This window comes from Ruditapes philippinarum, unplaced genomic scaffold (genome assembly GCF_026571515.1).
Source record: "Ruditapes philippinarum isolate M1 unplaced genomic scaffold, ASM2657151v2 ctg5112_1_1_1_1, whole genome shotgun sequence".
NCBI lineage: Eukaryota > Metazoa > Mollusca > Bivalvia > Venerida > Veneridae > Ruditapes > Ruditapes philippinarum.
The window spans coordinates 1-13,281 of NW_026857881.1; the positions used below are offsets into that span (position 1 = coordinate 1).

At 32.8% G+C, this 13,281-nt stretch overlaps 1 protein-coding gene across 1 annotated transcript; it reads left to right on the forward strand.

The window, feature by feature from the left end:
- Positions 1 to 5,112: 5,112 nt before the first annotated feature.
- On the forward strand, positions 5,113 to 11,326 carry LOC132751383 (G2/mitotic-specific cyclin-A-like). Its single transcript, XM_060741544.1, has 7 exons — positions 5,113 to 5,524; positions 5,797 to 6,049; positions 6,821 to 6,939; positions 7,278 to 7,501; positions 8,050 to 8,254; positions 9,118 to 9,251; positions 9,928 to 11,326. The coding sequence occupies exons 1-7, from the start codon at positions 5,351 to 5,353 to the stop codon at positions 9,992 to 9,994; spliced, it is 1,176 nt and encodes a 391-aa protein (XP_060597527.1). The 5' UTR covers positions 5,113 to 5,350; the 3' UTR covers positions 9,995 to 11,326.
- The last annotated feature ends 1,955 nt before the right edge of the window (positions 11,327 to 13,281 follow it).

The following is a 13,281-nucleotide window of genomic DNA, read 5'->3' on the forward strand; positions in this document are numbered from 1 at the left end:
GGATTTAAATAGTTTATTTGATTACTATAATGAAGTGATGATAAGTGATCTGGCTGTTGTGATTGGTCCGTATTCTTCATGACATCATTTTTAGCTCGACTTTTCTATGAAAAGGGGAGCTATCCTACTCGCCCCGGCGTCGGCGTCGGCGTCACACCTTGGTTAAGTTTTTCGTACCACCCCACTTTATTTCAGAAGTATTACAAGTATGGCTTTGAAACTTACCATACTTGTTCACCATCATAACCTCCATCTACAGACAAGAGTACATAACTCTGTCAAGGTTTTTGACAGAATTATGGCCCTTTTTTGACTTAGAAAGTGTATTGAGCTTGGTTAAGTTTTTTGTACCACCTCACTTTATTTCAAAACCATTGGAGGTATTGCTTTGAAACTGACCATACTTGTTTACCATCACGACCTTCATCAACAGACAAGAGGACATAACTCTGTCAAGGTTTTTGACAGAATTATGCCCCTTTTTGACTTAGAAAATACATTGAATATGGGTAAAATCCACTTATTGCCTTAACCCTTTGAGATATTGCTTTGAAACTTTTAATGCTATTTCACATCATTACCCCCATCTGTACGCAAGAGAAGGTAACTCTGTCAAGGATTTGTTTTAAAAATTAAGGCCTTTTATCGACTTAGAATCTTGGTTATTAAGTTTTTAGTACCAGTCCACTTTTTGACTGAACTGTTTGAGATATTAATTTGAAAGTTGGAATACTTGTTTACAATCATGATTCCCAAACATGTCCAGGAGAAGGTAATTCTGTCAAAGATTTTATTTGAATTATGGCCCTTAACTGTCAATGTTTTGTATTATAGGCAAGCACTAAAAAACTTAAAAAATCTAAAAAAAATCATTCCTATCCACTTGTTCACTTTACCATAAATTATGTCATAATAAAATAATTCTTCACTAAATATCTTAATGCTCATGGCCATTGTTCACTTTAAAAATACAGAGATTCTTGTATTGCCTTTTACTGCAAAAACTTTTTTTATTGGCAAGCAATAAAAAAGTCGAGCGCGCTGTCTTACGGACAGCTCTTGTGTTAAAGAATATATTCATACTCTTGTACATAAATTTGTTACTTGTTTTGATGTTTACCGAAATAAATATGTTGAAATATCAGCTTTTGTTTGTATACTTTCTTTTCACGTCTTCTTTAACCTCTAGTAAAACTTGTTTTGGTCAAATGACGTTGAGTCAGCAGTTTCTTCAAAAAGCAGACGACGCATACAAGCATTTGCTTAAACATCCAGCATCCATGACAAACTTAAATATTGAATAAACTTCAGGACATGTGTCATCTTTTAAAAATTGTTGATTATGACCACTTGCAAAAACTGGGGAAAGGGGTCATTTTCGGTTGATTAAAATTGTCAAATTTCGGAAAAGTTACGAAAATTAAAGATGAAGTTAAACCTTTGACAGTATGTGTTATCCGACCAAGATTATTTACTGTAATAAGCCGTGTTTGAAATGTAGAGTCAATGGGAAGGTATGCTGCTAAAAATGCTAGTATTGGAAAAATAACCCGCCAAATATTTTGTTTAGGGATCTACACGATTGTATACATGGAAACTGGGAAATCCAGGCTTTAAAATTTTACTCAATTACATTGTACAAAGGGTAGCGGTCAGTGTTTGTTGTTACCCTGGTCCTGCTTGTATTTATATAAGGGATTACTCTCTCACCATGTATGAAACCGTGTGTCTAAGATGTGATTAGGGACCAATTATTACACAATTTAGGGTTCCCTGTTTGTATAATATCTCTATTAAATTTGGTCTCTACTGTGATATGCTTGTTTCTGCAATACCTAGTATTTCGCGATGAAAATGTCTGATTTCATTGATCTTGCATTGTCTATAATAAACGATAAAGAAAACTAATGTCTGCAATAATTAAACGCGGGTGTTGTTTTTAACCGTAAACGTTAATACATGTATATATGACAATATCTGGTTCAACACATACTGTCTTCGTTATTCTTATAAGAATTTCTTGAAAGAATTTTATTTCAATGCCAGCTGGGCTCAAACAGTATGGGTATAGTGTTCCGACAAAACTTCTCCTCGGTGTTTTTTTGTCTTCTGCTGACACTGTGTTTGACTCCCTTGTAAGCTACTCTCTTATATTTAGTCACGAGCTGCGTGCCAATTAACTATCATCACATGAAACTTTATAGGCATAATGTCCACCAGCTAATTCCCAACGTTTTAATTCCAAGTTTTAAAACCAGTATTCATAAACAATGTTTTTTTTTCTATTTGAAAGACCCCTTTATAAAGGGACGGGGATTTAGAACAAAGTTTTTATAATTCAACTTTCAAAGGTTTTTTTTCTCTCGCAAGGAATGTGTTAAGAAACTTGACACTATATATTATCTATTTTTACATAATCGGAATTCAATAACTCGGTAGATAGAAAACGTAAACTACTTGAATACTTATCGATCTGATAAAAGACATGTACACAATATATTCTCGGTTTATGTTGTTATTTAGCCTTAAGCCAAACGACCCTTAAAAGTCATTGATTTCCTCCTATATTTTTTCATTGTTATTTTATTTTATGACAATAAAACTACTAATTTCACAGAGCAGTGTGCCTTTTCCCATCATTTGTATTATTCAGGTATAATATATATACGACTTTAGAAATAAAAAATGTACCTGCAGGCATAAATTTTCATAAAGGTTATGTTTTAGATAAAATGTACATTTGTTTCGATTTCAAATCGCAATGAGAACTAACGTACGTTTGCACAACGTACAGAGCCTATTATAATCCAAACCGTGCATATCTCAATTGTTGCTTATTAATTTTCTTGTAGAAATTTAATATATTTTACTATATTTAGTTTTAATTTAACATATCGATCTTGTACCAAAATATGAAATAAGTCCGATCCATGAACTAATGCCAGTACTGGATTACATGACCGTAACATAAATTGGGTTCGAACTCAAAATCTGTGGGTTGACAGGCTAACATAGGGTCCCCACTTCCTTTGAAGCGCTTAAAGTGAACGTTCAACAGTGTCGTCTGCTGAGTTATAGACAAATATGTTTCAGTATACCGTTTATCTGCCATGAAAGATAAGTCGAACGTAACACATTCATAAACAATAATTAAACATGAATTAAAATATTCACCAATACTGGTTTACTGGTTTTGTCACTTCATGCACATTTAATATTTCATTGGAATCATTCATCCATGACAAATGATTTCAACTTTCCGCACGCGGAAAGTGATGTGAGCGATTTTCGAATAATAATTGTTAAGCAACCCTGAAAAAGTCTTTGAACCCTTGCAATTCCAAAAAAGTGGCGCGCAATTGTCATATATCATAGTCCATTACAAAAATTTGCGTCAAATTCTTAAAGACTTAAAGTAGTGATATAGATTTTCTTGAGTAAAAAAAAAATACGATTCCTTTAAACTGCAACACTAATTTTCATTTTAAATAACATATGTAGATTGATTGTTTAGGCCCGTGTGCAGTGCAGCCGTGGACGTTACCGGAAATGAATAAGTAAATAACTATGAGATGTCAGGCATATATTTATCTCTTTATTTAAGGATTTATTACGTGTTATTACTGTGATAAAATAATCAATGATGTCGTTAATTCAATTTATTGTGATTTTTGCAATTTTTCAAATACTGTTATGTTTATTTTAGATTTGTAATTACTAGGCAAAAGGTAGGAGGGGTCCATTTATATATGATGTAAATTTCAACGATAATAATTCCCTACTTTCCCAGACATATTTAAAAAAAATCTGTGTATAGACACTATATCTATTTCTTATTATTCTGTCACTAAAATGCAAAATGGCGTGCGTTTACCAGAAGCCGGAAAAAGAACAATGGCCTGGTTTAAGCTGATGCCAGACGCTGTGGATAGAATGGTTGTGTGTGAACTAAAGAAAAAATAAGAGATTATAGGCGCAAAATGATTAGATAAGAATGTGTACTCTTAAATCTGCGGATTAGGTTATAAATATTTTTATTCCTGCTGTGCGAAACCGAATTTAATTGTTAAATAATGCATATTAACATTTAATATAAATCCAAAGTGTAAATGCATTATAGATTGCCGTGAGATATTTCCTACTTTTTCTTCATGACTTTAACAGAAATTTCGAAACTAAAACTTATAGATGTAAAATAAAAACTGTATCTATATGGGTACAGAGTCAAACTGTATCTATAGGTAGAGGCAGCTGTCCCAGGCTGAAATCAGATGTACTCCTATATATATGCTAGTATACTAAGTATAATCATAGAATTTTGATACACAAGAAATTTTTTTACAATTATTTCTTTATTTCCATTACCTTAAAAACGTGCATTAAATAAGAAAGCATGAACATTTCTTTATAGAAATTATGTGTACAAGTCTTTAAACATGTGAAATAAGAGATTTCTGTTTTGTATGCGTATACATATGTACGGGTTCACAGATATCCACGGGTACAATCATCAGTGGCCGTGGCACTATCAGGATATACAGCAACGAATGTTATAGAGCCGCATCAGATGAAAGAACAACTGTTAAAAAAGCGGGAAATTATAAGTATTAGAAGCCAGAACTAATAAATAAAGTACTTGAAACCATTAATTCCTATCTTGGCATGCACGTCTACAGTGCAGTGTTGACGAATAAAAATCGTCTTTTTAAAACTTTTGTTAATTTGAAGAGATAATAATAATAATAATTATCATAATAATCATAATAATAATTATTATTATTATTATACATTAGATCTATATTGTATATATTTAATATTATTAAAAAAAAAGTTGTAAATGGCTTTTTATTTTACACGCCTTTGTTTTCTGATATGGAGACTTCGCGTCTTTCTGGGTTGAAAGAAGTGATTTTGATAAACGCCTTTAATTAACAATACTCTTTTAACAAAAGATTTCTGAGAAGCTCAATTAGCGATATGATAAAAACATATCGCACTAACTGGCGCTAATTGACTTCCGGTTCCTGTCAAACGGAATATTACGGAAATTTCCGAATGACGTCTCACAGTTGAATGGCTTGTTATTAGTCATGTGACCTACAAAACAAGTTTTCATTGGTTCATTCGAGGCTAGCGGGGAATTCAACGATTGCATATAGAAATACATTGCCATTCAAAAATTTCTTTCAAGAAGAGAGCTTCTCTCGTTTGAATTTTGAAAAAGGCTTCGCAATTTCGTTGAAAGTGAAGAAATAGACTTAGTTTCATACTTTAGATTTCTATAGATTGCTTTTGCAATCTTATTTATTTATTTGAATTTGAAGGTCGTCATTGTGCGGAAAAATTGAAAATGTCGCAAGCATTTGCACTTCATCAGGATGAAAATCAGATGCCACGCCGAGGAAAGGGAGCTATCGTTAAGGGTAATGGTTTGGGAGGACAGAAACGAGCAGCTTTAGGTGTTATCACGAACCAAGTAAATCAGAATCTTCGTGTTCAACCTGCAAGGGCGGCTAAACCAAAGGTAAGCTTTTGTTCGTTTTGAAACTGAAAGCTCTTTTTGAAATTTGAACACGATAAGCCAACCGTTGTGCATATTTGTTTTATAAGAATAGTACCATGTATAGACTAAATCTCATTTGCTTATAATGAAAGATTATTTCGCAAAACCAACATTTCCCTCCAAAAAAATCTGCTAGTCTACTGTAGTCTAAAGCACAACACATAAAACAATGAATTTTATTATTGCCTTGCTCTTTTGAAAATCAGTTTTATATAAAATGTTTCCCATTTCAGTCTTCAGATTTTGGTATCCAAGATGAGAATGCATTTACAAAGAAAAGTGCAAAAACGTTTGGTCAGCAACCAAGTCAGTTTTCAGTGTTTGTCGATGAGCCTGCAAAGAAAACAAAGGCTGTAGCAAAGGCGCCAGCTGTATTGAACACAAGTGCAGAACTCACAGCTGCTGTGACTGCTGTTCCACAACCAAGACTCCCTTTAGCAGAAGTACCCAGTTCTCCAGATATAATATGCTTGGAGGATTCTATGGGTATATATTTTCATCTATATTTCACCACAAAAATTTAATCCACATGCATGTCTCTGAAAAAACAGTACATTTTCAAAATCCTTGACTATAAGCTGTATCTGGTACTTGGATTTAGCTCGTTGAAAATTTGGAAATACTTGATGTTTTGGAAAATAGTGAATGTTCTTTACAATAACCCCAATTTGTTTAAACTATATTTTTGCATGGAATTTCTTACAGGATGATATTAAAAATACTTTTTATTTTTACTAAAAATATGATGCATATTTTGGGCCGTTTAGGCAAATAGCTCTGAGTGAAGTCTGGAATGTACAGGGGATGCCGAATACTGCATTTTACTAGGTTTTCAAATTTGTGTGCGGAATACTGCATTTTACTAGGTTTTCAAATTTGTGAACGGTCCATCAAGAAGCAAATTAAAATAATTGTTCAAACCCTAAAAAAAGTACAAAAAATTTATTTAGGTTTTAATCCTAAAACGTTGCTCGTAAATATTGTTGGTGATCAACAAATAAATCAATAAAAAGTTGATATCCCATTTAAGCTATTTCGTACAAATCTGCAGACAATCTTCTAGAATTGAAAAAATACAGTAATGTGTATGGGAGAAAAAATGCTTATTTTTTCTCAATTTTGTGTGGTAATAGTTAAGTATAACAGGTCTATCATACATTAATTTAATGAAAATGAAAAAAAAATACTGGTTAGGTTGATCAGTTTATGAATCTTGCTCACAAATTAATTTTTATTTCATGTATTTACTTATTTCAGAATCGCCTATGGTGCTTGATATATCAGAAGATGAAAAGAAACCACTTGATAGAGAAGCTGTGATCTTGACTGTCCCAGAATATGAAGAAGACATTTACAACTACCTCAGACAAGCAGAGGTATGTTATTTTTGAAAACACTGACCAAGTGAATAAAAAGCTCCATACTGTTGCAAAAGTTACTGGAATAGCTTGCTGACAATTGATGGTTCTGCTTTGCTTTTAAAGAGAAGGAAGTGGAAACACTGACCGAGAAAATAGAATGCTACATATTGTTGCAACACTTACTGGAATAGCTTCTTGAAAATCGATGGTTCTAATAAGTTTTTAAAAGGAAAGATGTGAATCATACTAAAGCACCTTGGATAACTCTGTGACATTTAAATGTAAATTATTTACGGACATTGCATAAAATAATTATATGTAAATTTCATTGTATTGCAATATTTTGATTTTAGTTGAGAAATAGAGCAAAGCCAGGATACATGAAAAGGCAGCAAGATATCACATCATCCATGAGGTCCATTTTGGTAGACTGGTTGGTAGAGGTTTCAGAAGAATACAAACTACACAGAGAAACACTTTTCCTGGCGGTCAACTACATTGACAGATTTTTGTCAAAGATTTCTGTATTGAGAGGAAAACTACAGTTGGTTGGTGCTGCTAGCATGTTCTTGGCTGCGTAAGTTTTGAAAATATTTTTCTCGTATTTGATTAAATGCACATGATACAACACTTACAAGGATGCCAATTTTCCGCAGATTTCGAGGTCACCAGGACATCTTTTGTGAATGATTTACATCTCTATCTACCAGTTTCCTTCTGTCTATTTTGTCAGATTGTAAATATTTGGACTGTACCGCCTTTCGGATATGTTCAGTCATTGTGAGCCAAAAACATATACCCAGAATCTTTCTGTAGTTGAAGAGAAAAAAATGTCCGCCCATTAGCAAAAGTGATAATCAGTAATGAAAATGTTTGAAAAAACACTAAAAGGAAATGAATTCTAGACCATTTGAAAGTATGAAAATCTAAGTTTCCTTGGCCCTGTCCCCAACCAGGGCTCTACCCTGGACCCGCATGGGGACCGCTTGCATTCATTTTACTTTTTTTCAAATTATCTGTTGGCATTCTGCACTTACAGGCATAAAATGTCTTATAAGCAAAAGATTATTATAAAATTTGTTAAAAAAACTGAATGGTACAAGAAAATTTTGTTTGTCTTTTCAGCAAATACGAGGAAATCTATCCTCCAGATGTGAAAGAATTTGCATACATTACCGACGACACATACACTGCCCAACAGGTTCTCAGAATGGAACATCTTATCCTTAAGGTGCTCACTTTCGATGTGGCTGTGCCTACCACAAACTGGTTTTGTGAGGACTTTGCTAAATCTTGTGATGCTGATGACAAATTGAAATCTTTAACCATGGTAAGAGGTTTTTTTTTTAAAAAAACTTTTGTCTATAATATAATAATGCATAAAAAACAATTAAATTTCACTTGTACACAAAAACTTTCTAACAAATAAAACTTTTTTAAAAATTTGTTTTTTTAATTAAAAATTTAAATTTTTTATCATTAAATGTAAAGTTTTCTGGATAAATACGGTTTTTATAATTTCATTAAATCATAAAAAAAATTAAAAAATTTCATTCTTTTCAGAGTTTTTCTTTTGGGTTTGAAATGGACACCTAACCCAAAATTAAATTTCCAAACATTTTCAGGGAGCAAACAAACATTGTTCTAGCCCGAATATTCACTTGGGCTTGAACCCTGGGAGGTTTTTTTTATTTTGGGAGAATTTCATTCAAATTTTTGTAGCTACTTCCTTCATAAATTTTTCAGTCCCCAAACAGGGCCATATTCAAATTTTTGGGAAAAAATTTTGAGGTGACAATGATTTTAAATTGCCCTTCTTTGGGTTTTTGGTCTATTACTTCCATTTTGGCATCGTTATTTAATGTGGATGAAGTGTTTTGCTATGCTAATTAGGGGCCAAAAGTTCTTATGACCAATTATCTGAGAAGAGAAGACTGCTCCCCTCTTCATAATTGGCTTTGGTGGATTTTAGATCTTGCAGACTTCCAATCTATTATCATTAAGCATTTTTAATACAGTCTAACTCTTGAATTGTTGGTTCACATGTTTTGTCATCTTTGGTAAAATCTTTGAATCGGTTAGATTTATTGGAATTGGATTTTTATCAGCTTAATTGAAGACATTTGTAAATTTGTCATTTATTCTGCTTATTGAATTGTATTTGAGTTTGTGTACATTTTATTTACATTTTAGACTGCAGCATTAGTGAAAAAGACAGGTTATGAGATTGGACACTTTGTTGATTGTCTCAAGGACTTGCACAAGACCTACCAAGGTGCTGAAGGACACCAGCAACAAGCTGTCCAAGAAAAATACAAACAAGACAAGTAAGTTTTATCCTCCTCTAAGTTTCTAGTTTTGTATGATAAACATTGTTCAAGTGATTTTTAAAGCAGGAATGTTTTTGAAGGATATAATTCAAATTTGTTGCGCATCAGCATTGAAAGGGTAGTTGTTGGAAATGAAATATCAATTTGAAGCTTTCAAATTAGCCTGTAGTGCAAATTGCACTGTTTTTACAATTAGTTTAAATAAAAATATCATTTTACTGCAATTGTAACGAAAACTGAAATTTATTTGAGCTTACACTGCGACATCTGTTTCCTGGGAACTAATCCCTCCTGGTGGTGTGAGCCCACCAATTCATATATACCTTATCATAAGGCTACCTGGGGACAGGCAAAATCTGTTTTTGACTTGTCAATTTTCATCTGAAGCATTTTTTTGCTCGTCCATTTGATATATATTTAGTAAATTCTTGAAAATTGATTTTGCTGTCCCTACTCATCCAGTACAATTTCATTAAGCTGTCCGTAGAAATAAACTGCAGTGTTTTAACTTTATAATCAAGGTGTTTCTTAATCTTTTATTTAGAAAGATTTATTACATAAAAACAAGTTATTGAAACCACACAATGCATCAGAATCGTTGATGAATATATTTGAAAGTTTATGAGTTGTTTTTTTTTTCAAGTTATTTATCATGTGTTGCATTATTTTCCAGGTACCAACAAGTATCCGACTTCACAAAGAATCCAGTGCCTCACAGCTTGGCTTTATTGTCACTTTAGATAACTGGGCTACTTGTAGTATATTGTGTTCTCTACCAGAGTTCTTTCATGGACTGATAAATGTTGGATAGAGGTCCGCCTGCAAATAACCAAATACAGTTTACAGTGCTACAATATCGCACCGGTCTTCGATATGAATTGTTCCAGGGTTTCATCATGTTCCTTTCTGTATATGAACCATTCCTAATAATACTTAAAGAAAGTAAAATAAGACATACTGTTCTGAAAATGATAATAATTGGTATACTATTTCAAAAGATGGGGTTTAAATTCATACTACATAATTAAAAAAGTTCTACACCTATTTTGTACAGAAGGAATTTTCTACATTTTGATTCTTTCTAAACCCATTTTATACATAAAGAATGTCGTGAAACCCTTTTGAATGGTGTAAATGAGATCCGGAAACTTTCAAGGGGGAGATGTCCTGTGTACTGTAGATGGTTGTATGTAGGCGGAGCCTATTTATTACAAAGAATCAAGGTGCCAAGGTGATTTTTAACATTGCTTCTCTACGAGATGAGATACCACTGATGATGTGTTCAAGTTGTTTTACCGCCAATCAGGATCTTAATTAATTGCTTTTAACAGATTTTAAAACTGACATACAGTGAAGGATGCTTTTTGATAAATATTTTTAGTGCAATAGACAGGCAGCATACATTAATTCATTGATTAATTGAATGAAATGTTTACCATTGGTGTTCATATTACAAACTGGTCATGCTTGTGTGATTGAAGTATGCATGAAATTTGAAAGACTGACTCCTCAAGAAATCTAAAAAGCTTCTACATTAGATAGCCTACATCCAAGAGGATTTATAAATGCCTATTGCATTTTTATTTGTGTTGTGAAATTGCCTCTTCGAGGATGACTAAAATCTATGATTTTAAAAAATGGCAAACCAAATATAACATTTTATTATAAAATCAGTGCATGTAGATTCTTTTATGTCTATATAATTGTTTTGTACAGTGTATATATTGTTTTTATGTCCGTCTTAAAACTATTCTTCATCTTTTTACTCTCTTTAAATCTACCATCATTTCTCATCAATTGCAAAATGACATCCATGTTCAAAAAGATTCATTCATTTGTCGTATTCATTACTCCTTCCCAAAACTTACATTCCAAAAGACACAATCATTTTTTTAAATGAAAAGTAGTAAACAGAAATCATTATATTTTTTATTTCGTTTTTAATACATTTTATGGAGTCCTCATTATTTTTAAGTCTTTTTGTACATGGATCAATTATTTTTATGGAAAAGGATTTAAGAGATAACCATTTTATGTTTTTAACTTATTTATAATTAAAAGTTATTAAAATACTTTGTATTTTCTTGTTCTTTCATAACAAATTACTATTGGAAATGCTAGTTCTGTGCAACATGATCACTTGATGGGAATGAAACGTAAAGATAGAAAAGATTTTGTTAGTTACCCCACGTGGTGGAGAAAACCCACATTTGCAGCATTTTGGATAAGTTGCTGGGTCACTTCTAGCTTTACTCGTTTGTAAATTGTCAACCTTATTCTATGACAGAAAAGTCTGCCTTCCAGTTATTTAAATTGATTGCATTACTTTTGGCAAAGGATAACACCACAGATATGCCCTTATAAAGCTGTAAATTCATGTACTTTAGTGAAATAGTTGCAAATGAAATAATTTCGATGAAAAGTTGTTTTGAGGTAGAATATGCCAGGAAAAAATATCGGACATGTTTGTGGTTCCGATTGTTATCAGTTGCGAAGACAGATATTTTTAACTAACACATTATCTAACCCTGATAAGCAAAGTAAACGTGGACTGAAAAATGGAAATGACTGCCAAAAGTTTATCACTTCTTGCACTTCTACCATTTTGTTCTAGTAAAGTGTGTTACAATATATATATGAATGAGTACACATTACTTTGGACCTCATCGCATTCTAGTGACCTCCCAGTCGGCTCCAAGCATTCAACGGGCCTCAGCCTTTGGTATGTTAAATGTTTGCAGGCTAACTGATTGTTCACTAATAATGCAATGAGGACCTTACGGCCTTGGTGCTGTGAACTTTCTTAAATATTGAGCAGCTTTTAATTATGCACGAAGGAAAGGTCACAAATCTACAAACAAGCATTGTAATCTAAATTGTAATTCATAGGGCAATCCAGTGCATAATTAAGTACACGATATGAGCTACATCACGACAAAACCAACATGATGGGTTTGCGACCAGCATGGATCCAGACCAGCCTGCGCTTCCGCGCAGCCTGATCAGAATCCATGCTGTTCGCTTACAAACCCTATAGCAAGTAGAGAAAGTGATAGCGAACAGCATGGATCCTGATCAGACTGCGCAGATGCACAGACTGGTCTGGATCAATGCTGTGTCGCAAACCCATTCTGTTGGTTTTGTCGTGACGCGGCTCATATACCAGTGCGCACATCAAAAAGGAATGATTAAGTGATACAGCACTGTGTAATTGATCAGCACCATGTTGCCAGTCTGTTAACAAGTTGGTATCCACTCTATCTACTGGTGAAATGAAATTGAAATCACATGGCACAAGTGTTAACCATAATGAGACGATATGTGGTGTGTAGGTTTGACCTTTGGGTCAAAGTCACACTTTGACATGTATGAAATTTCAAAATCAGTATTCTTTTAAACTGATGGAACAAAATTTAAACTAGACTATACAAATTCTTTAATCTTTAAAAAATTCTTTTAATTATGATTCTATTCAAAAGAAAATTTCAGAAAATATTGAACAATGTGCTAAAAATTTCATGTTGAATGAAATAATGTGTCCAATAATTTTACAGGTGATTACCCACCAGCTGTTTCATGCTCGATTGCATATTTTTTTTTCCGCAAATTGTTAAATTAACTGTTCAATAGAATTTCTTTTAATTTGCTTTTTTATAGACTCCTCGTACTTAAAGTTCACAAATTCTAAAAACGACTAGTTAAATGCAATTCTCCGTACTTCCTGTACATTCTAGACCTTAACTCAAGGGTATTTGCCCAAATGGCCTGAAATATTTATATAAATATATTTTTGAGTAAAATGAAATAAAACTATGATTTTATTAAAACATAAAAAGTCATTAAATATTATCCTGTAAGTAATACCATGCAAAAATGTGGTTTAACTCCAGCGCTAAATCCAAATCCCAGATACAGCTTTATATAGCCAAGGAATTTGAAAATGTACCCTTTTTTCTGAGATATGCATTATGGATTACTTTTGTGGTGAAATACCCCAATTTTTTTTTCGCTTAAAAAAGTTTCTGTT

Bases quoted from the DNA above. Each gene is read 5' to 3' on its own strand.
- LOC132751383 (XM_060741544.1), top strand. From the start codon at position 5,351: ATGTCGCAAGCATTTGCACTTCATCAGGATGAAAATCAGATGCCACGC. The intron at 6,050-6,820 runs GTATATATTTTC...TACTTATTTCAG, and splicing joins ATGCTTGGAGGATTCTATGG to AATCGCCTATGGTGCTTGAT. The intron at 9,252-9,927 runs GTAAGTTTTATC...ATTATTTTCCAG, and splicing joins GAAAAATACAAACAAGACAA to GTACCAACAAGTATCCGACT.